This window comes from Falco naumanni, chromosome 4 (assembly GCF_017639655.2).
Source record: "Falco naumanni isolate bFalNau1 chromosome 4, bFalNau1.pat, whole genome shotgun sequence".
Lineage (NCBI taxonomy): Eukaryota > Metazoa > Chordata > Aves > Falconiformes > Falconidae > Falco > Falco naumanni.
This window is the reverse complement of record NC_054057.1, coordinates 74,933,714-74,956,957: the sequence shown is the minus strand read 5'-3', so window position 1 is coordinate 74,956,957 and position 23,244 is coordinate 74,933,714. Positions and strand designations below refer to the sequence as shown.

Genomic DNA, 23,244 nt, shown 5'->3' with positions numbered 1-23,244 from the left:
GCCCCCCCTGGAAAGCCCCTGGGGACCCTCCGCAGGCCAGCAGAGCCCCTCCAGACTCCCACCTCCCATCTAGTGTGGCTTGGAGCCACTGTGTGCCGGGAAGCCGGTGCTGGCCCGGCTGGGTTTACACCCTAAAATGGAATGCATCAGAAACTGCAATTCTTTTGCAAAAATATGATGTTTGCCCTCTAATGATTCCAGTAGGCTTGGAGCAGATACAGTGATTCGGATGGATGAGGAGTTGCATGTGTTGCTCTAGTGAGTGTCCGGTTATTCCAAATGAAAAATGACACGTGACGGAGCAGCCGGTGGTAACGGGTGGCTGGGCTGGGGAAGCCAAGCCCTTGGGTGCCCTTCTCCACGCGTGATGATGCCGGGGCCTCTCTACCCCCTGTGTTTGCTTATCAGCAGATGACAGCGCTTTTGTGTCTGCTCACATACAGATGGAAACTAAAACTAATGCACTTGAGATTTAAGGGGTGGCCTTTGGCCAGACGTGCCCACACTGAGGCTCCCTTATGCTGGGGGCTCGGGCCATCTGCAGGGTCCCAGAGCCCTAGAAAGGGAGGGGAGGTAAGCCGGGGGACAGTGTTTGAGGGTGAGTTGGACCCTTGCTCGCCTCCAAGCATCACGGTGGTATGAGGCTCTGGCCTCGTACGTGGGGAGCAAGTCGTTCCAGCTCCTCCCGCCTGGGAAGCTGAGCTGGAAAACAGCTGTGAGCTCCTGTGGTCCTTCACGCACCCTTGGGTGAAGCGGTGTGGGTGTCTGCACCCCAGCCAGGCACTGGTGTGCTCTCCGTGGCACTGGCTCATACTGGGAGGCAGGTGCTGGGGTGATGCTGGGATGTATCTCCCCTGCAAAGCCGCTGTTGGGCTCGGCACTGGCTGCCCTCCCACCTTCCAGCATGGTGGAGCTGGGAGCCAAAGCTCAGACACCACCGAGGGTCCCCACCACTGGGGCAAGGGGCGAGGGGCAGACACCGGGAAGGAAGATGCTCACTAGGTGCAGGCAGGGAATGCACCTCTTGGGCATTTCCAGGGGGAGGCTGGGGGAATAAATCGGTTTTCTGGCAGGGTTTGAGCAGCCTCTGTGTGAGGAAAGCACGTAACTCACAAGCGCCTGGTGCCAGTTCTCCTGTGGGAGCAAGCCCGTGTGCTGGGTGTGTGGTGGTCACATCCTTGGCTCGGCTGTGGCACAGCCCAAACCTGTCCTGCTGCTGCCGGGGTGACACCCCTGGCCGAGCCCCCACCTGCCCTGTGCCCAGGCCAGCAGACCCATTCAGCAGGGATGCTGCTGCTGCTGCGCTTGCCGGGGACAGTGTCCTCCCGGAGCAGGCAGGGCTCGTGCTGGGGGTCCATGAGCCCATGATGTGCTTTTTTGCTGTAAAGCAACTTTGCTGGGTGACTTCGAACCGTCTGCATCACCTGTGGGAAGGAAGAGGATGAGGACCCGAGCCCTGACCGATCCTACCCATACTGCCTTGCCAGGGGTGCTCCTTGCACTTGGTGGCACTTAAACTCTGCTTTTCTTGTGTGATTCCACACCCCCCACATCCCACTGCCGGCATCATCATCGGCAGCAGGGCGTGACTCACTGGAGCTCGGCTGCTCATTTTGCAGACCAGGCTCCAGATGGTCTCCCCGGCTCCCCCCACCCCGGGTAGCTGCCGTCTCACTGCCGCTCGCAGCCTGGCTCATGTCCCCCCCCAGCTGCTTGTCACTCCAGGTAAAGAACTGATTCTCCTACTTCTCCTCCACCTCTCGTCCTACCTGTTCCCCCCAGGCAGGCAGCGGGCATCGCACACCGGGCTGTGGCTGGACGCCCTGGCTGTGCCTCTCTCTATGGGCTGGCATTGCCACGTGGTGGCTTTGGTGTGGATGGGGAAAGTGGGGACACGGCATCTCAGCTGCTGTGCGCCAGCCTCTGCAAATGGATGTGGAGCAAGGAGGATGCTCAGAGGTCAGAAAGCTCCTGTACGGGGTCTCCTGAAGGGATAAAGAGTCCTGTCACAAGGGGGGAATTGTGTGAGGAGCTCCTCCACTGCTCCTATACATCACCGTGCCATGGGGCCAGAGCTGGTGTTGGCTTTCCCAGGGTCGCATCCTGCCCCATGCAACCATAACATGGTCCTGGGGCACCTATGGAAGGTGCTTGCCATCACGTCCCCCTCCCCAGACCTGGGCACCCTGTGGATTTGCCCCACAGACCTCCCTGCGTGAACCCATCTAATGCCAGCAGGAGCTTGGGGTGGGCTCATACCATAGCAATGCTGAATTTGGAGGACAGCTCAGGGCTCCAGCATGCAGGTGGGGGAGCCGGAGCTGTGATTCCCTGAAAAGGGACAACAAATCTCCTGGCATCGTTGCCCAGCATGGTCCCCACTGACCCTGCAGAGCCCAAAGGACTCTGCAGGGTCAGCAGGGACCACACCATGATGGAGGGCCCATCTGGAGGGGATTTGCTCACCCGTTCTTTGAATTAGGGACGTGAGGAACAGGCTGTTCCTCTCCATATTGATGCATCTCAGGCAGGGTCTCCATAGCGACTGCAGTTCTTGTGGCTCAGCCGGGGCTGGATCCTGACCTGTGGGGTGCTGCAGAGCCAGTTGTAGGCATGGGGAGAGTGGCTGGGACAGCGCCCAAGTCCAGGCATCGCTGGGATGGATGTGGTGCTGGAGCCTAGGTGCTCCATCCCCTAGGGCTGAAGTGCCCACCCTCAGGACAGCCATGTCCCCCACCCCTGCCCAGGGACAACCCCTCACTGCTGTCCTGCATCTGGGGGAGATGCACGGGCATTTCCCATCGGCGGTTTTGCAGTCAGACCATGTGCATCCACATCCTCCTCTTGGCTGTGGTCCTGGCAGCCCATCAGCATGTGATGGCCATTCCAGCACCTCGCTCTGAGCTTGGCCAGGCCCCAGCAGCTCTGCAAGACAGGCAGCAGTTTGAAACACCTTCCCAATCCCTTGTGCAATGGGTAAGACCCTGCAAGACCACCGCTATCCTGCTCTCCAACAGCTGCTGACACGCTGGGAGGGGGTTGGGATGCTGGCTATGCTGCATGGCTGTCACCGAGGAGACAAGGTGTTGGTGCCTCTTGGGCAACCTGAGAGCTGCAGGGGTGCTCAGGAAGGGGAGAGCATCCTCCAGCGTCCTCCATCAGTGTCACCACAGGCTAGATGCTGAACCAGACAACCATGCAGGGCTAAGGCTCTTTCTCCAAGGACTGTCACCCTGCTTGCCAGCAGAAACACATCCTGAAAACAGGTGTCATTTTATTTAGCTGTTATTGACAGGGAAATTCATACATGTGTATTGTTGTAGCCTTTGCTAATCATGCTGCTTTGCTTCCCATACAGAAGCAATTTGCAGAACAGAAATGCTAATCAACACATCCTGGCTTCCAATTATTCAGTGAACTTCTCAGAAAAGCCTGCCGGACTGTTACCAGGTAGAGAAATTCAGCAGCATGTGAATGCCCCTGAAACCACACGAGGAGAGACAGTACTCATCGCAGCTGATCAATTCTGCACCACTTGCTGCTGGACTTGGGAAGCTGCTGGAAGCTCAGGTGCACCAAAAGCTTTCGTATGTGCTAAAGAGCAAAGTATTTTTAATATCAGCAGATGGTGCTATTAAAGATAGCTGAAAAAGTGCAGCCCGATGAGATGGAGAGGCAGACCCCCACCAGTGTGGAGCTGCTTGCCCTGGGGTTTGCTCTTTTTGGAAGCTTCAGCCTGTACCTGAGCAAAAGCTGTTTATTGCTTGAACATCTCTGATGCAGGGGAGAAACGATCCCAGGCTTTGCCCAGCTGCAAAGTGCTTCCTCTTCCTGCAGGGCAGTGTTTTGGGCTGAGTCTGATCTCTGATACAGAGCAACAGCTTAAATACCTTCTGGGAGACATCGAGTCACTCCAGCCAGCGAGGGCATTGCCACGGGGCTGGACCATGGCACCTCAGCTCCGGGAGATTCGCTGCTTTGGGGCTTATTCCTGCAAAGACTGTGAGAAATGTAACACTTAATACTATATTATATGCTTGAGCATTTGCCTGATGGGTACGGTTTTTGTTAGGACATGATTACAAAGAGATTGGTAACGTGTCAACCTGCCCATAGCCAGAAATCAGGCAAACACCACTGCCATCCCACCCATTTAAGAGCAGTTAGGGGATTTTGTAGAGAATCAGCTGCTTGGACATTTGTTCCTGATAAATGCTGGTTTCGAGAGATACTGGGGGACAAAGGACTTTGGAAGGACAGAGAGAGATGCTCTTTTGAGTAGAGAAGAGATGCCTTGGAAGGTGCTGCGGCCCAGCACCTTGCAGGGGTTGTACAAGACCCAGAGCTCAGAGCTCGGAGTTTTGCACAGCATTTGCATGATGGGAGCATCCCGTTTCCATCCCCTTGGGCGATGACAGCCCAGGGATCCCACTCCATCCACAGTTTCACAGCAAAGGTCATTTCCAAGCCAGCATTTCAGAGCCGTGCTGCCACGTGCCTGTGACAAATGACTGTTCCCAGCTCATAAAGGCACTATTGAATTTAGCAGTTACTCAGAGAAAACCTCCGCAGATGCTGTCCTTCCAGTGAGCCCCCGGGTGCGCGGGCTGCCAGGTCTGGATTCAAAGCTGACCAAGCCTCCTTAGCTTTCATCGTGTTCCTTGCCTCCAAGCAGGAAGGCTTAAACGATAAGATCAAGAACTTTGCTGAAAATCATCTATATTCACATCCTGCCCTGGAGCTGGACTCTTTGTACCTGTCCTCTGCTGAAGGGCACAGCTTGCCCTCTTCCATATGTAAAGCCTTGGCAGGCAGCGCAGCATCCATATTCCATGTCAGGGCCGATATACCCCCGGCATCAGGAATTCGAGGAGCAGATAAGAGGCTGCATATTTTATTGCCTTTTCGCCTGGTTGCAACTTCTTCTATTACCACCTGTTTAAGCAGAATTGTGCCTGATCTGTCTCTTGCCTGTCTTCTCTTCCTGGCCAGACTGGCAGTGTAGCCACATCCAGGGGGAGCAGCATGTCCTTCTCACCCACCGGTGTGGAAATAAGGGTGCTGGCCACCTTCCTGCATGGGTGTGATGTACATGGGGATGGAACTCCGCTTTGCTTTGCACCCAGCTGCATCCACAGCCCTGGGGTGGACATACAGATGACTTTCCAAAGGTAAAACAGAGCCCTGAAGGTGACTTTGGAAAAATCCCTTTGGCAAAAAAAATCCCTTTGTCCCCCTCTTTGAGCAAGGGGCAGTATTTTTGTCATCCTTGGGACACAGGCATGGCCTCCCTCCATGCCCTGTGGACAGGGTATGGCTGCTCAGCAGAGACAGAGCTGTGCTGCTTGCAGTGGTGGCTCTGGCAGGGACTGTCCCCTGCAGCCACCATGGGGCCTGGTCATAGCAGTGACCTGTGTCTTCAACCTTTCCTTTCCGACCCCGCTCCAGGTGAAACTGCTGCTAAACATCATTTAGCCTAATTGCTGTTAAGCTGGGCAGGTCTGGGCTAACCCCAGGTGTAATCTCTCAAGGGCATCTTCATCAGAGCGTCCCATTGACTACAGGCTCTGCAGGGGGAGAGCAGTGCTTTATCAGGGCAGAGTCAGGAGGAGTTAGATTGCTCTCCAAAATGTTCAAAGGGAGGCTGGGCAGCCTGGAAGATCTCTTTTATTCCTCACCAAAATGCTTTTGCTGTGGCTTGGTTCTGCCTGTGAAGATCCATGGGTGGCTGCTGCCTGGCTCCCCCCAGCATGGGGGGGTTCTGAAGCCCCCTGTGTAAGCAGAGGAGTGAAGGTGGGCATGCTGCATGGGCTGCTGTGGCTGGGTAACCTGTGCATGCCCCAAAAGTGCTGCTGACCCTCAGCTGTTTTGAGGACAGAGGTGTTTTCTATAGCTTTGACATCCTATTTTGCAAAACAGAGACAAATAAGTAGGGGTTTAAGAAGCTGCCTTGTCTTGCAATGTGTTCTGAGTCCTTCCTAGCCTTCCAGCTGTCACTGATGTTAGCTGCTTGCCACCTTATGGTGTTCTATGATGGAAGAAAACATATTTTTACCCAGGACTGTAATCTGCATGACTGTTATGCCCAGTAAAGCGTTGAAGTCACTTGGACCTGCCGGGTGAGAGGCATGCTCTGCATTTCTGTATTGCCAGCAGATCTGAAAGGGCTTCAAAAAAAACTATCACAAGGCTGCTAACCCTGCTTGTGATATGTAACATAGCTTATAGCTGGGGAAACAGAGGCACTGAGCCAGTAAATGCTGTGCTATGTCATGGGGCAGGTCACCTGAGGTGAGACTGATGGACCCTGGAAGCCCAGCTAACCAGAGGAGATGTCAAGATGCATCTCCTCCAGTGTTTGGTGGGAATTGCCCCCAGCCCTCAAGTTCGGGATGCTCTAGCCTGCTGGGCACAGTGCTGTATCGTGGCACACTGGGCTGTTTAACTTGAACTTGCTGGGAAAACTCCCTCCTTCTCCTTGCTTTGGAGAAAATGAAGAGTAAGAAAGCAACTTGCTGGTTTCTTAACAGTTCCTTCCATGTGTTACTGCATGAGCTTCCGAAGTAGCTGGTGGAGTGGGCAGATCTGAGACTGGGGTTAGTGGAGCAGCTGTTTGCTTCTCTTGCTGTTTGCAGGGAGCTGACTCCTCTGCTCAAATGCAGCTCTCCTTTGAGGCTCAAACATGAAAAGCCCAGGCAGCTTGGCACGCGCTGTTGTTCTGGGCTCTTTTTGGTGTTTGATTCTTGTGTGTGCACAAAATCCTTACAAAAATGTAGGGGTTTAGGAAAAGTGTATCTAAATGTACCAATAGATGCCATGAGCCACGCTGAAAACAGCCCCTTGGACTTTTATGCGTTGGCCAAGGTTGCTTATGTGTGACTTTCCCTCTGATGATAGAGGGGCCAATTAATTGCTATAAAAAGTCAAGGCTGTGTAGTCCCTGGCTATTGCTCCTTCCCCACTCGCTCCATTTCTGCTGCTGCAGGGAAGCTCTCCAGGAGCAGCAGTATGGACTCCATGCCTTCTGCATCAGCAATTTCTGTCTTCAAGGAGCTTTGCTTCCCCATTTAAGATTTTTAGCACTTGGGTGCTGGCTGGGCTCCTTCCTGCTGGGCATCACCAGCACCAGGGGCCTGCACGATGCTCAGAGAGCGCTGTGCACAGCAGAGCACTCATATGTAGCGATGAGGTATTAGCAAACCCCTTGCTGATGAGGTGCAGGCAGGCATGACCCCAGATTCCTGCTCTGCAGCTTTTCCACCCTGGAGGCCATCCTCCTGCGACTCAGCAGGCTTTGGACTAAGTTCTGAGGGGTATTCACTCCTCTTTTAGTTAATGAAGCCTGAAGCCAGGTCCTGGGTTCACTGGCAACGTGATGTATTTTCTGACGCTCCAGTAAAGTGAGATTTTTGGATGTACATATCACCTCCTCTCATAAAGATGTACAGACATTCTCACTGTGAAATTTCTGTTGTGACCAGAGATCTTCCAACAGCTTAACGGCTGATGAAGACACCCAGTCTGAAGAGAAAACAATCTAACTCTTTCCCAGGGAGCCAAACATCCTCATTAGCTAACTGAAGTGGGATAATCATTCCCCAAATCCCATAAAATCTGCAGTGCAATAGCTTTAGTTTCAACAGCAGAGAGGTTATAAGGTTTCCTTACACCTGCCGTATGCTCCAGACAGGCGGGTGACACAGCCGCAGTGCAGGCAGCTGCTGGGAGCGATGCTGAATTTGTCTAGAAGGAATAGCTTCCTCTAGGCTCAATTTCACAGCTGAGTGTATTTTTGCAGTAGAAAAAGGTAGTTACAAGAAAGGGGTTAGTTCCAGGTGAGGCATGTCCCTGCTGTTGCTGCTGCTCTTGTGGTCGTGCCTGGCTTGGTCTGGCAGATAGTGAAGCTGGGTGCTGGCATCCCTTCGGCTTTGCCAAGAGCCACGGTCCCACAGGAGGGCTCAGCAGTGCCAGCCCCTCCCTGGGCACTGTCACCCACCCATCTGCAGGTGAGGTACCTAAAAACCACCAAAAAGAAAAAATTCTGCCACCCCTGCTGTGCCCAGTGCCACCCCAGTGATCTCCCACTTCGCCTTGCACCACTCTGGCTGTGCCCCATCCTCTGCCTGAACCCTCTCCATCGCTTCCGCTCCAAACATTCCTTGTCAAAAACCTATTTTTAGATTTAAACCAGCTGCCCTCACCCCTTAACAGAGCAACACTTAATTCTGCTGCTGAGATCACAGGTTTCTGCCACACAGGGATGTAAAATTGCTGGCCTGGCTCAGCCCCAAGGTTGGTTTATCCCAGACCCCGGCGCGGCTCTTTCAGCCGGTGGTGGTTTAACAGAGGGAACAGAGGGTTTAGCAGAGCTGGGAACAGACGACAAAGCCAGCTCAAAGCACTTCAAGACTTTCACTGCAGTTTGATAAATCCAAAAGGTTTTTAAGCAGGCTGTTTCTTCTCCTGGCAACATAAAAGGTTGTGCCCTGAAGCGGCTGCTAAGTGTTTAAATGCTAATTTTATGTCTGCATTTCCCTTTGAGCTCTTTCTTTTTTGGAGGACAGGGCTCCATCCCTGTCCCACAGGAGCTATCCGCAGGGCTCCTCCTGCCCTGATGCTGGCTCTCCATCATGTGGCTTCTCTGGTGGCAGTGGTCCCCAAGCCCACCTGAGGCTGCATGGTGGGGGCTGAGGGTGCAGACCTCCACGATTCCACCAGCTGCTCCCAGAAAGCAGCACCCTGATAGCAACAGGGGAGGATGGAAAGCCTCACTTGCGGCGAAAACTGGGCAAAGGTGGCACCTCCACAGGTAAGGACTATTTGGGATAATCCTGGAAGAGCTCTCATTTCCGCTTATTTGTGTCTCTAGTTTTGACGGTGGTGCCCAAATGGTGACTGCAGTTAGTTAACTAACGTAGCTGTGCCAAAACTCGAGCCTGGAGAAAAGGACCTTGCCCAGGAGGGCTTGTTTCACCCTTGCACTGGGCAGGGCTTGTACTGCTCCCCTGGGAAAGCAGTGCTTTGCTTGGTGATCCTCATCAAACAGGGCAAACTGGGTAACTGGTGGTAGTGTCCTTCCAAGCCCACTTTGACTCTTCCTCCTTGTCACCTTTGCTGGTTGCTCTCCGTACCCTTCCCTCCAGGTAGGTCAGGAGCCAAAATGTTGGCGTTGCAGGAAAGACACATCAAAACTTCTCATGAGAAAATAACTTTTGGTTTCCTTTGCCTCGCAGTGAAGGTGATGGGGACTTTCAGCTCCCAGGGACGCAGGGAGCGCGGTGTCATCTATAAATCAAGCTGTGCCATGCCATCTTAAATTGGACACCCAGAAGTCAGGCAGATTCTGGGAAACCGGCAATTAGCGCTGGCTTCAGGCAGGCCAAATGGCACTCTGCTTTGCAGGGAGCTAATGGAGAGTGGAAATATAATCTTGTTTTTCACTGCATATAAATGAGAACCCAGCCTCTCCTCTCCTGACCTGTCAGACGAAGTCTGAGATGGATCTGGAAATCTACTTGCTCAGGGATGTTTTTTCATCCTAAGTAGCTTCTCTCGCTTATCTGCTGAGTGATCAGACGGAGTCTGTTGATTTATTACCCCTTCTGCTTGATACATGGGCTGCTGCTTATCCTGGGTAGCCACTCTGCTCTCAGAGCCCTTCCCTAATGCCAGCACATTAACAGGGAGGGAGCTGCTCTGCAGTGTAATTACAGGGAACGTGACATTCCTGGATATTTTCCTTCCCCAGACACAAGGGCTCCACATTTCCCTGGGTTCCTCAGCACAAATATCACTTCACCTCCCACCGGCGACCCCCAGCCATTTCCTCTCCCGCTGGTAGCGGTTACCTTCCCTTCCTCGCTTCTGGAGTGATGAGGGTAATGTTAAATAAAGTGAGAAGGAAGAAGTCTGCTTGTGAAACTATTCCATGCCAACACCAAGGAGTCTGCAAGCTGAGCCAGCCCTCAGCAGCAAACAGAAACTTCGGATTGTGTGGATGGAGCCAGCAAATATTGCAGCCCAGGGTTGAAAACAACCTTTAGGTGAAAATTAATCTGTCCCAGCAGGTAATAGGGGAGGCTCTGATTAGAAGAGCTAAACCTGATGCCCAACTTGCAAGGAAAAGCAGAAAGTGGATGCAAAAAACTGAACATGAAGTGTCTGTATGACACTTCCATATACCAGGCAAATGAAAACCTCATCATTTCCTACTTTTTTTTTTTTTTTTTTTCCCACCAGCCCTTCTCTGAGCAGATTCCTCAGGCAGGTTCCCTTCCCAGTCTCTCAAGCTATAAAGGGTATCTGCAAAGCTAATACCCTCCTGCAGCTTTTATCTAACAGGTAGCTTGGAAATCAGCACAGCAAAAATAGTTTTTATTTTCTCCACCATCAAGATGACCACATTTTCATATTTTTTTTTCACAGTGAATGAAAGGTGACTTGTTTGTTGAAGCATACGGCAACTTTGTAGGAGAGTCTCCTTCGATGCAAAAGAAGCCTGGGGCCTTTTTACCCCTTTTTCCCAACAGGGAGGGTGCAGATGAGTGTTTTGTTATTTGTGCTTGAGGAATTTGAAGAATGCCTAATCGTCTCAAATTTTTTATTCCTGATTTGAAGAACATTAGAGAAATTGGCATAAAAATTACTTGCTTTCTTACTTGAACAGCACGTTATGTCCTCACCCTGCCAAGAGCTCCAGTCCTGCCATCCCTGAGATCGAGGACTGAATTTGCAGTGCGAGAATAATCAGGTAAGACGACATCAGAAAATCAGGAAAATCCTGAAACTCTTTTTCTTTACTGTGCAGGTCATTTTACAGAAGGGCACCGGGAAATGAAGGGAATTGGGTGCTGCTGGAGGAATGTTTGACCATGCCAGGAGCTCTGGTCTGCTGGCCAGTCCTCCCTCCAGCACAGCTTTCCCCAGTCCCGGGGCTGTGCTGCTGCAGGGGCTCCGCTCAGGCTGCCAGAAAGATAGTTTTAGCTAGAAAAAGCTTTTTTTGTTGTTGTTTTTTTAGACACATGGATTTCTAGACAGATACCAGGGTCCAGCTTTGAATGAAATGAGGCTACAGGCTGTTCAAGTACCCCAGCAGGAACTGGTTTGGGAGCTGGGTAGCCTGGTGCCTGTGACACTGGCTTGGGGACAAAGCCCAGCCTCAGAAAAGTTCAGTTGTCTGCCCTGTTGTGTGGACCTGTTAGAAACCAGGTGATTCTGCATCTTTGAGAGCAAAATCAAACGTAGCTGCTCTCCTAACACATGGGAAACCAGGTGGTGGGACAGGGGGAGGAATAGCAGTTTACTTGTGACATGCCTATAGCAGAGCCATTGCTGGAAGCGCGCAGCTGAAGCAGAGACACAGGGGGGTGTCCAGGCGTGTGACAGGGATGCAGTTTTCCTCCTGCTCTGGTGATGCAGGCTGTCCCTGGGAAGATGCTGGTGGCTGCAGTGGTCATGCCACCACCTGCCCTCACACCCCCTCTTCCCCAACTCCCCCCCAGCACGGCTCGCCGACCACTGCGCAGTTTCTTTCTGAAACTCGAGGCACGAAAAAAAAAATAATCTCCTTTCCAATTAAGTGGCAGAGGCACCACAGCTGCTCCTTCTTCACAACAGGCCCATGGTACTTATCTGCCTGCCACATCCCTGAGCACGGACCCTTTCCGAGGGTCAGCCAGACCCCATGTAACTGTTTGTCCCATGGGAATACCGTGAAACAACAACTCTTCAAAAAGCATAGTACCTTGTTACCAGAGGAAACAAAGGTTTTAGGCCAATCTGCCAGGTACTGTAATGTAAAGATGTGAGAATTTGACTTAAAAACTTGTGATAGCAACTTTAATACCAAGCCTCACCAAAAAAACAACCTGGGGAAAGAGAACTGTAGAACACTAAAAATATATATACATATATATATATATATTTTGCCAAACCACCCCACCCCTGCCCTGCCATCTGCAGGAAGATGGCAACAAGAGTTCCAATGGATGAAAGCACCAACAGAGGGAAGGATTAATAGAGCTGATTATTTCTATGTTGAGAACCTGACAGATACTGGGTGGGAGGGGGAATGTCCTGAAGGGATGGGGTCGCACGCAGCCCGAGACAGGGAGCAGCTGCTGAAGGGTGCAACCAGCACTGCGGAGACGAGATGGGGAGAAAGGAAAAAAAGCTGGCAGTTGGCCAGGAGGCTCTGGCTGTGAGATCGATCACTCTGTTTTGGATGTAAAGAGTGTTTGGTGAACACAGCGAGGAAAGGGGTCTCAACCGGCAAATCATTAGATTTATTTTGCTGATCCTAAAATGGCGATAATGAGGTGAAGCAGCAGAAAACGTTCATGGAGGTTGTATGGTTGAGCTCCATAGATGGAGGGGGGGGGGGTACCTTGTGTGGGCAAATGTTACCAAATTGTTCTTTCTACCTGAAAAAAGAGATCAGTTTGTCTTACAGGCAGAGGAGGCTGGTGGGATGCTACAAGGTCTGGTCACCCTTGCAGCAAGATAGTTTCTCTTTCCCATATTTCTTTGATTGCAGAGCTCATCTCCTGCCTTGTTCCAGACACTGAGGCTCTCCCAGTGCACGGAGAGGCTGTGCACAGCAAACCTGGGCACGGTTCTTGCTAAACTGGGAGCTGACACAGACACATCAGGCTGTGTGACAGGGTATCTGAATGATGGGCTATTTAAAAGCACAGTGTGCTAACCACGCTTGCTGCAGCCAAAAGGGACCTGATGGCATGTAACCTGGATCAATGATGTTCAGCTGCCCCGGTCAATGGTTTCTCAGTGAAGTCTTTGATTAATGGGTGCTCATGAGCCAAAGGACTACTCGACTTCAGCAGTGAGTTTGGGGACAGGTGGGAGCCAGAGAGAGGGGCTAAAAGGGGTTAGCAAAGTCCTGAAGGCAGAATGGAAACAGAAAATAGGGTGAGATGATGCTGATGGCCTGGGGTGTGGAAAGGTTTGCCTGGCCCCACTTGCAGCATACGTAGCGTTTGTCACCCCTAAAGTGATTTGGGGAGCCCCCAAATTCCCATGCACAGCATATGAAACAGGCAGAAGAGGATAATATTTTCCATGAGGTGCTAAGTAATAGCTGTTGCTTCTGTCACCCCAACTGTGTTTCACAGCAAAGCCATTCACTCAGGCTGCAAGGTGGGTTCACCACCTTCTGCTAGAAACCAGTCTGGGAGGCAGTTTATGCCCTTGGATGCTTACACACTCCTTGGACAGGGTTTGCTACCCCTGGCTGGGTTCTCCTGCACCTCTACCAGCCCTGCAGCAGCAGTTGTGGCTTCCTACAGCCCTAAAGAAATGAAATTTCATCTAAACAAAATTAGAGGTTTGGATAGGGACCAGGCACTGCAGATGTGCAGTGAAGATATTACCATCTGCACTCAGAAGCCTGCAATGTCATCTGATAGCTCACCCATTGCCACAGAAACCTGTGCCAAAATTTTAATTTTATTTCATTTCCAACAAGATTTCCAGCTTTTGTAGTGATGAAAGGGGTAAAAAAAAGTCCTCAAAAGTGTGAACTGGGCTGTTGAATGGGGACCAGTTTCCATGGAGGTTAGTTCATGTGTCTAGCATTTTTTCCTTTAGGTGTGGGTTTTTAGAGGTGGGGAGGTGGCAGGGAGAAAGGCTTACTCCTCGTGGATGTGGTGTGAGCTCCTGCCATGGTCATATGCTGCAGTTTGCTCCTCTTTGGGCCCCTGTTTAGTTCAAAGCTACACCCACTCCATCTCCAGCGGCACATTTTTGCTGCCAAATATATAAATATTAATGATATTTATATAAAGTGAAGAGCTGAGGTAAACAGTACACTGACAATATATTTCATTTTTTTTACAGCTTTGGCTTTTCCTCACGTGTTTCATCCCACCTGCCTTTTGGCTGCCAGTCACTGTAACACAGCAGTAGGGCAGGGGACTGTTTCATTCCTTCTCTGCTCCCCCTGCCCAAGTTATTGGATGGCTCATACACTCTTGAAGTAGTGAATTATTTAAGGTTTGCTATCTCATGGCTTTCTGGCATGTGAAACCCAGTCTCTAATCACGTCTCCTATTTTCTAATGTAGCTACTTCATTTCAATATTTATTCTTTCTAGGATTTACTGCTATTTCCTTGCTTTTGATTACTTTTTCAAACATGTGGATAGGATACTGCTCAACATAGAGCCCGTGTATGTGTGTCTTGTATATGCTTGGGTAGTTAGAAGTGGAAAACTGCAGACTGCTCCACAGAATGTCCTGAGACATCCATAGATCAGCCTGACATCTAGATTATTTTCAACTCATTCCACTCTGTGATATTGATGACTCTGTCAGTGAGAGCTGTGACCGTTCTGTCCAGTGTTTCTGCAGAGTCTCATGGTCAGAGCTCCTGTTCCTTCCGGACATCTGAAGCCACCAAGTGTCAGTGGAGAAGCTGTCGTGCCATTCTTTCTTGATGCAACAACATGAAAACTGCTGTTGGTTTTGTCCATAGGGGCAAACTCAGGACACCAGGCATCTTTAAGAAGTTTGTTATGAAACTGCTGACAGTGTCAGTTGTGAACAGGAGCTGAGAGGTTGCAAGAAGCAGTGTTGGCTGGCCTGGGGACACTGGTTTCTGTGGGTGTCTCTGGGGATGGACAATGAATGCACAGGGGTCTGGCTCTGCCACCGGGCAGCCACGTGCAGTCTGAGCTGCACCAAAGACCCCCTGTGCATTTCAGCGAGTGCTCCACATACTGCAGGAGCTGCCTGCGCGGCTGTGGCACCCCGGGTGCCCATTAGAAATGTGTGACTGTAGAGAGGAAGGCTTTTCCACCTGCCTTCCCACTGGTCCTTGTCCTCTGCTCCCCCTTGAGCTCAGCCTGCGATGGTTGAGCACATGGGCAGAGCTGCGTGCCGGGCTCCTGTCTCAGAGAGCTCTGGATCAGCGTCCTCCTCCCGGAGTGGGTGGGAGGTGGGTGCGCTGACTCCAACAGGACCGAGAGCTGGAGACTCAGCACCCCGGGGTGCAGCAGTGGTGTGTTTGTGTCCACTCAGGAGAGGTGAGGACATGGTTTGCAGCTAGAAGAGGGCAGATTTAGATGAGCTATTAGGAAGAAATTCTTCCCGGTGAGTGTGCTGAGGCGCTGGCCCAGGCTGCCCAGAGCAGCTGTGGGTGCCCCATCCCTGGCAGTGCTCAAGGCCAGGCTGGACGGGGCTGGGAGCAACCTGGGCTGGTGGGAGGTGTCCCTGCCCCTGGCAGGGGGCTGGAACCGGGTGATCTTGAAGGTCCCTTCCAACCCAATCTGTTCTGTGATGCTGTGACATCCCTGGTGACCCCTGTGCCGGCCCATGGGGAGCACGGCCTTCTCCTCGAACTACAGCGGCCACGGTTTGAGGCGGCACAGGCACTACCGGGCCTTCTCTGCCAACAACCGGTGACGGCTGCTGGCCCTCGCCCCTGCTGCCTCAGTCGCACACGGCAGCCAGGCTCAGCAGAGCCCCTGTCTCAGCGGGGTGTCGCCTCAGCAGGGAGCCGCCCCCGGCGCTGAGGCAACCAGCGGCGCATCCCAGCTCGGGGCGCGGCCAGCCACCCCGCCAGCCCGCCCCACCGAGCGAGGGGCAGGCCGGCCGAGCCCCGAGCCCCCCGCCCGGGCTGCCAGGCCCGGCCCGCCGCCGCGGCGCTCCGCTTTCCGCCGCAGTGTGGCCCGGCCGCCGCGCCGTAGGGCGGTTGCCGTAGAGACGGGCGGCGCGGCCTAGCGCGGCGGTGGTGCGCGGGCTCCCGGCCATGTCGTTCCGCGACCTCCGCAGTGAGGAGCCCCCCTGAGTGGCGCGGGGCTGGGGCGGGGGGGACGGGGACGCGGCAGCCCCCGGGGTCGGTCCCCCAGGGCCCGCAGAGCAGCTCCGGGCCCGTTGGGTGCTTCGGCGGCTCCTGCTTTTCCTTTGGGCTTTGCCCTGTGGGTTCACGGGGGGACGCGGGAGGCGGGCGAGGGGCGCCCGGGCTCGGGCCGGCGCCTCAGGCGAGGCCGCAGCGTTGGAGCCTTTGTTTAAATTGCTGGCTGGCTGTAACCGGGCTTAGCAACGGGCCAGGGCTGGGGTAGCACAGCCTCTGCATACCGGGCCTCACCGCAGCCCCTGGGTAGCTCCGTTTAAATGGTGTATTTTGCAGAGAGAAGCTACTTTAACGTTGTTTCTGCCACGTGAATCTCTCGTTAAAAAGTTACATTTTTTTTCTTTTTACTCAGGCATGTTTTCTGTTGAAATTATTATTTTTTAAAAATTAATCCTTGTAGGTGGTTTTTTTCACCAGTACTTTGACAGGGCGTATCTAATGGTAAATGAGCAGCGTGCTGTGGGAGCCGGAGTTCTCGGCAATGCCTGTGTTGGTGTGTAAGGAATCCCTGCTCTTGCTCGTTTTTCAGATTTCACTGAGATGATGAGGGCACTGGGGTATCCCCGACTGATATCTATGGAGAATTTCCATACCCCAAACTTCATGCTTGTTTCAGAAGTGCTCCTCTGGCTGGTGAAAAGGTTGGTGATTAGGCTGGTGGACCTTGAGGCTGATGCTGGGCTGCGATATGTATGCTTGGCGCTGATGTTTTGTTGTGGAAGTGTATTAATTTTAAAGAGGAACATAATGATACTTAGTCATTCTTTTGAGGTCTACTCTTCTAAATATCAGGTAGAAAATGTGGTAGTTAAGTTTTCAGGGTTTTGGTTTAATTATACAACAACAACAACAAAGTGTTTTCGTAGCTGAAGCAGGAAATACAATGACACAGTCCTGGCAGCAAATGCATGCTGAAGGTGAACGTAGTTACTCAATAGTAGCCTTATCCCTTTCACATATTCTACAACCTCCATTACCGTTCTGCCTGTAATTGACCTTGTAACCCAAACAGGGTGATACATAGTGAGAACTTACCAAGATACATTTAGTTCTTATCTTGTTGCTACAATTGTTACTGATTCAACCTGGTATTGTCTGGCATCCATGCCATGTTTTTTAAAAAATAAAATGATACAGTACTAAGCTACTACTACTCGGTTGTGGTTTTATACCCGCTTAACCCATTGACAGACTTGTTTAAATATAGATGGAACTTGAGGTGCTAATCAAATTATACATTATATTCTTTCTCCCATATAACTGAAAAAATAAACTAAGTTTTTTAGGCTTCTCATAAGGTAGAATATTATAATTGGAAATATGACAGTGACCCATTTGCCTAATTGCTATTTTTTGGCCTGGATTTATAATAAGTACCCGTTCAGTTTAATTACTGAGTTGTTAGAAATTTGTTGAATATTGTTGAAACTGTAGTAAAATAAGAAAATACTTACAACCAGTCAAAATTACTTGGATTAAGTTACCTAAATATTCTTTAAAATACTGCTGTTGCACTGGGGGTCTAAATTACTGGTTGTTTTCGTGTAAAACCATAAATCAGTGTCCTCCTCCTCATATGTAACAGTAAAATAACAAAGCATTTGAAAGAAAACAAAAATATTATTTAAAAATTATGTTCTTTAATGAACCTGAACACTTCTAAAAGCTTAAACTTCTGTGTTACAAGATTACGGGGAGCTCTATGCCTAATAGCGAGGTGCTTCACTTTCAGACCAAATAGCAACTGGTGTACTGGACCAGATAGCACTGTTACGGGTCAGAATGACACCTGACACAGGCAGAAAGATTTTCCAGCTTCTAGAAGCCTTTTAATTACACTTTAAAGCAGAGAGGCTACTTTGCATGTGCCTTGCTTATATTTTTAAATGTGATTTGAAAGTGAAGATGCTTTTTTGCCTGTCTGAATGCTGAAATTCTGAGATGGGGAATTTTCTTTTTTTCTTCCCTGGTTCCTGTAGGCACGTGACTTCCAGAAGTTTCTGCGTTTCACTGAGGGTTTTTTAAAAACATTTCACAATCTTTCAATTTGCTTTTCCAAAAGTTGTTACTTTTGAATGTCATATGTTTGAAATGATGTCTGAGTGTGAACTTTTCTTGTGTATTTTGAGAGTGTGGAAAAGTGTCATAACATTTTAGAGGACAAGGTGGCTGTTTCTGTTATTACCAACAACAGTAATGTAGTACAAGTCATTTTAACATATTGCTGGAAAGACTGGGAGCATTACCTCAGTTGTATGCCTGGTGTTTTAAATTGTGAAGCCACACATGATTTAGTTTGATTTATATAAGCAGCTTGTGGTTTAAGTAGTAAATTACTTCTGAAAATAAGTATTCCACAGACTTGATTGAGCCAGCTGCCTGAAAAGATGTATTCAGGACCCCACAGTAACAAATCCTCCTGGAGAAGTGTCTCAGGTTTTACAGCTTTTGCAGTTTGTAAACAAACCCATTGTATGCATTCCAGGGTTGGGATGCTCCAGTCTGCAGTGGGAGCTAGATTTATTTTCCAGTCTTATACATGCTTGTTTTGTTTGTTTTTTTGCCTCACAAATGAACTGGTCTCTCTAATACTGCACGCGTGTTCCTTGTCAGAATGTATGTATGCTTCTTTCCGCAGGTATGAACCTCAGACTGATATTCCTCCTGATGTGGAGACAGAACAGGACCGGGTTTTCTTCATTAAGGCAGTGGCTCAGTTCATGGTAAGTCTGCCTAAGGGGTTGTGCTTAAGCATATTGACATACTGGTTCCATGTTAGCTTTAATGCTTTATCACTTTATCTCTTAACCCCTTACAATTTCCTTGCAGTGTGTAGCTGAGAATGTATTGCGTTCTTGTGGGGTATTATGCGTCTTGTGCTGTTGTGAACTTGAACAGACCAGGGCGTGCTGCTACTGAATTCATGTAGAGTTGTGTATATCTCTTTGCAGAACTGAGATCTAAACATCTAAAACAGTATTCATCCTTATCACTTCATATTTATAAAAAGGTAATAGTGGAAGACTATGTAGGTAAGAAATTCTTCGAAGCCCTTTAAATGGGTTCAGAAGAGATCCTGTGTTTATTGCTAACTTGGATGCCTAATTCTTTTTGCATGCCTGGATAGTCACATCTGATAATTTCATTATGATATAGAATCATACATTGGTATTCCGTTGTATAAACCTTCTCACCAGATCAAGTCATTTTTTTCTCAGATCAAACCTTTTACCCATTAGGCATGACCTTACTTAAATTGGGCCGTCAACTTTTTTAGTCTCATGGAATAAAATAACATTGTGCTTCATATCATTCTTGGTATTTTGATACAGCATGAGCCTTTGCTGTTGTGACACACTTACAACAGCACTCTTAATCAGGTGGAAAAAACTTAATGAGGCTGCGGGTGAGTCTGGAAGCAATGGAAGATTTTATGCTATACCAAAGATTAATTTCTTAGAATACATTTTTGAATTTTAAAAATACATTAAAATGACTTTATAACCAAGCCAGCTTTTCCCTTCTGATTTGTGATGATGTCCACCATAAATTTTCTTAATTTTCTAATTTTGCTATGTTCAGAGCATGGTACACTTCCATACATACTAAAATGCACTTTTGAGGCTTGGAGCACCCTAAGATGTAGTGAACAGATCTATTTTGTTTGGAGAGATTTCCCCCTTCAAATTAAACATGTTTTAAAAGGACAAATATGGAAGTAGAAATAATCTGCATACATTTTCCTTTTAATAGCTGATTTCATGTAATTTTTGAGATCCCAAGGGTTTTGAAGAATTACATAATGTGATTCAGAAAATGAAATGAGTAATCATCCTGTAGTTAATATTACAAGATAATATGGGGATTATTGTAGGTTTTTAGCATTTTCAGAATGAGAAAAGCTTGCAGACATTTCCGTAATAATTCACTGTCCATGGAATCCACAGTTATCTTCTCCAGTAGCTAATAGCTTTATGCATCTGTAGCCAGAGGTGAGATTTGATGGAGACAGATTTGTCTCAGAAGAGAATATCAGGATAGATTAATCATCATGAAATATAACTACAGTATTGCTCTCCTTTACTGAACATGGAGTAAAGATGTGTTAATTTTTAAAACAAATTATATATTGCTCTGTGTTACTGGTAGTTTGAGAACTTAAAAAAAACAGTGTTTTTTTTAAATCATTTGCCCACCTAGAACTGCCCTAGCCTGTGTGGCTCAATACCTGACTCCTACTCAAGCCTGCTTGGATCCAAATTTGGAGTGCAGCAAAAAGCCTCTAATGAGTTTAGCCTCATAGAAATACATTCATGAAAACTTACTTAGCCAAGCAAGGTACCAAACTTTTTGCAAGAGGCAGACATATTTGTTTTTAAAGAGTGATGGGAGAAACAGTAGTTTAAGTTTAAGTAGTTTTGAGTGAAAAAACATTTTATTTTCCCCTTTTACTAGACATTGATTTTTCTCTCTTGGGATTGAATTGGAATTCCTGTCTCTAACAACATCCTTTATGATGTGGCGAATTAGTTGTCTTTGTGTAGGGGATGTTTAATAGATTTTGTCAGTTTAATGACCTGCTTCGCTTAAAATTTAGTACCTACTGTTTCTATGATTAGATTTTTAGATTCCTTATCCTGAAGGGGAAGGAAGGAGAACATACCTGGCTTCCTGCTTTGTGTATTGGCTCATTTGAGGTCACACGGGTCGAAATTTTGTACCATAAGTCTCATATTCCCCCAGCTTAGGTATACAGCATCAGTAACCTACCCTGGAGGTTTTAACTTCACCTTTCAGCTGAGTTCCTGCCAGCAGGAAGCAGGTGTAGAGTCAGTTTCCTCTGCTGGGTTGAGATTTTGGGAGGAGAGGTGCAAGATGTAAACATTTATTGGAGATGCAAATCTGATTGTAAAGTCAGAAAGTCTGACAAGATGCATGCAAAGAAACATGGGCCAACAACTATATGCATTGTTTCCTTTGTTCTTTGAAAAGTAGAGCTAAATCCATGGTTTGAGATGTGGTCCTTTCTCTCTTTAGTCTCACAGGAAATTTTCCTGCAGTCAGTTATTCAGTGAAGCTCAGTGCAGAGCTGGCAAAACTTGTACCAACCATTTTAATGTTTGGGTGTTTTACCCCAGATTGAACGTCTTGCACTGTCAGAGCCCTCAGGGGGAGTGAATTGCTTAACAGTAACACTGTATTACCAAAGTTGTGCAATACCACAAGTGAATCGTGGATAGATTCTTTCTGCCCCACAGTATTCCCGAAGGATAGACATTTTAGCAGAAGTTTCATCATGAAAAGATGACGTTATCATTTGGATGCTTAAATTTTGTATTCATAACTGAGGATCAGTTTTTGTTTGCTTACTTGTTTAGTCATCAACAAGAAGACTGCCTCAAAATTTTACCTGAAGTTTTGTCTTGGTTCCTTGTGGCTATTCGTTTAAAATATAATCTTGCCAGGATTTTCAAGAACATTTGTGTTCTTTCTGTGACAGATGTATTATTGCTATTATGTTCTTTTTTCCCCGTTATTATTTTGAAGTATAAAAAGATAATATTACATTTTTAAATAGGTTCTTCCTTACTGGTCTGTCTGTACTTTTCAGAGGTGGAAGACAAGGGAATAAAATCACTTATATCATAGCAGGGAAAAATTTGAGAGAAACAGTAAAATATTCTGAAGGTACTGCTGGAAGAGAAGACAGTTAAATTGGGATAATTGATCTTATTCTTGTAACTCATTAAGGGTGAAATTTACCTCTCTGCAGTGCATCATCACAAGACCTGGGCAGCACTTAGATTCCACTTAAACTAAATTTGAATTTAAGTGGTGCACAGGGGTTTTGCTGATCTTCATGCAGGGAAGAATTAATGGATAGTTTGAGTATTTTCATTCTGACAGTTATCTGCAAATGTTCTGACATGCAGAAAGTGCACGTTTCAGAAAAATTTCTTCTAGAAACATGAGTAATATGATGAGGCAAACTTGTATTTCCAAACAGGAAGATCTATTTCTGTAAAGCAAAGCATGGTGCCCGCAAAAAGAGCTTTTGCGCGAAGTGTGAAGAGGTAAATAAGGATTTTGTTCTTTGTGACGTGATGAATTCATCCTTTCTTCCCAAAGGCTACCAAAGCTCACATAAAGCTCAACACTAAGAGGCTTTACCAGGCAGATGGCTATGCAGTGAAGGAACTGCTGAAGGTCACCTCTGTGCTTTATGGTGCTATGAATACCAAGGGTGTGGAACGTGCAGACGTGAGTGAGGAAGACAGCAGCAAGTTCAAGTTTGATCTTGGCTCAAAAGTAAGGAAAGCCTGTGCTCTTGTCTGGGGCAGGGGTTTTGTCTTAACTTACGAAAACTATATCCTCTTTCTATCTGAAACTTAAGTAGAGAGAATATTCTTGCAGGGGAGTGGGTATGTTTTTAACTCATACTTACTATAGCTGAAGTTATGTGCTACAATTTGTTTTAATGTCTGTGAATTCTCAACCAGAAGCATAATACAAGGCAACAGTGGCACAAATTTGATTACCTGTGGTTTGGACTGTTGAAATCCTAGAAATATTGGAGTAGGCTGGAATAAAAGACTACTTTCTATTAACCCTGTTGCAACAGGAAGAGTTTGTGAAATACTGACTGAAAGTTGGTTTTCAGCCCATTTGCATTAAAGGAAAGGGATCGTGTTACCCTAAACAGACATCAAGCTGTTAAAGCCCTTAAAATAAGTACCATCCCTACATATTAAAAAAAAAACCCAAAACTCTCCTAAATAAGAGGAATTCCTCTTACTGCTTTTTGTTAGTTTTAGCACCTCTTATATATTCTAATATTTTTAGTCTTTGATGCTTTTATACTTGTACTATGTCATGCTTGCTTGTTAGGCAATAATTCTACTACTATTCTCAAAAAAAAAAAAGGCAGAATCACAGGTGGTTATTCCTCTGTATAAGTCTGGTGTGTCTCTCTGAAGAAAGCACCTGAAGAAATAATGAAAGAACACTTGTAAGTGTTCAATATTAATTACCTATGCAATGTGCTAGTCATGTACCTTTTGGTATATATACTTTAGCATATGAAAAAGATGATGCTTCCCTTTGCCTTGGGCAGCACATGAACCAACAACTGGCTGAGTCACAGTTTTGAGGAGGTGGTTGGTGGGGTTTTTTGGCCTGAAGTAGCTGGGGTTTCACCTAGAAGCCTATTTCTAAATGGTGCCTCATCTAGACCATTTTAAAGGCAAGAGACAGGCTCACTCTGATTCCAATGGACAATTTCTTCAGTACTGTAGTAGAGTTTCGGCCACAGTGTCAACCTTCTATCCAATTTTAACCTTAAAATGGAAAAAAGTCTGTCATGGACAGATTCTT

At 48.0% G+C, this 23,244-nt stretch overlaps 1 protein-coding gene across 5 annotated transcripts in view; it reads left to right on the top strand.

Annotated features, from left to right (window-relative positions):
• Positions 1–15,663: 15,663 nt before the first annotated feature.
• The window catches only part of CLUAP1 (clusterin associated protein 1), a 68,616-nt gene continuing 61,035 nt past the window's right edge, over positions 15,664–23,244 (top strand). For 4 of the 5 annotated variants that reach the window (XM_040592614.1, XM_040592613.1, XM_040592612.1 and 1 more), the window contains exons 1-4: positions 15,664–15,787; positions 16,400–16,511; positions 18,509–18,593; positions 22,000–22,179. In XM_040592614.1, coding sequence (XP_040448548.1) covers positions 15,766–15,787; positions 16,400–16,511; positions 18,509–18,593; positions 22,000–22,179 — 399 coding nt within the window. In that variant the 5' untranslated portion in view covers positions 15,664–15,765. Of the gene's footprint in view, positions 15,788–16,292; positions 16,312–16,399; positions 16,512–18,508; positions 18,594–21,999; positions 22,180–23,244 lie in introns of those variants that run through there. The other variant, XM_040592611.1, reaches the window with a different exon arrangement.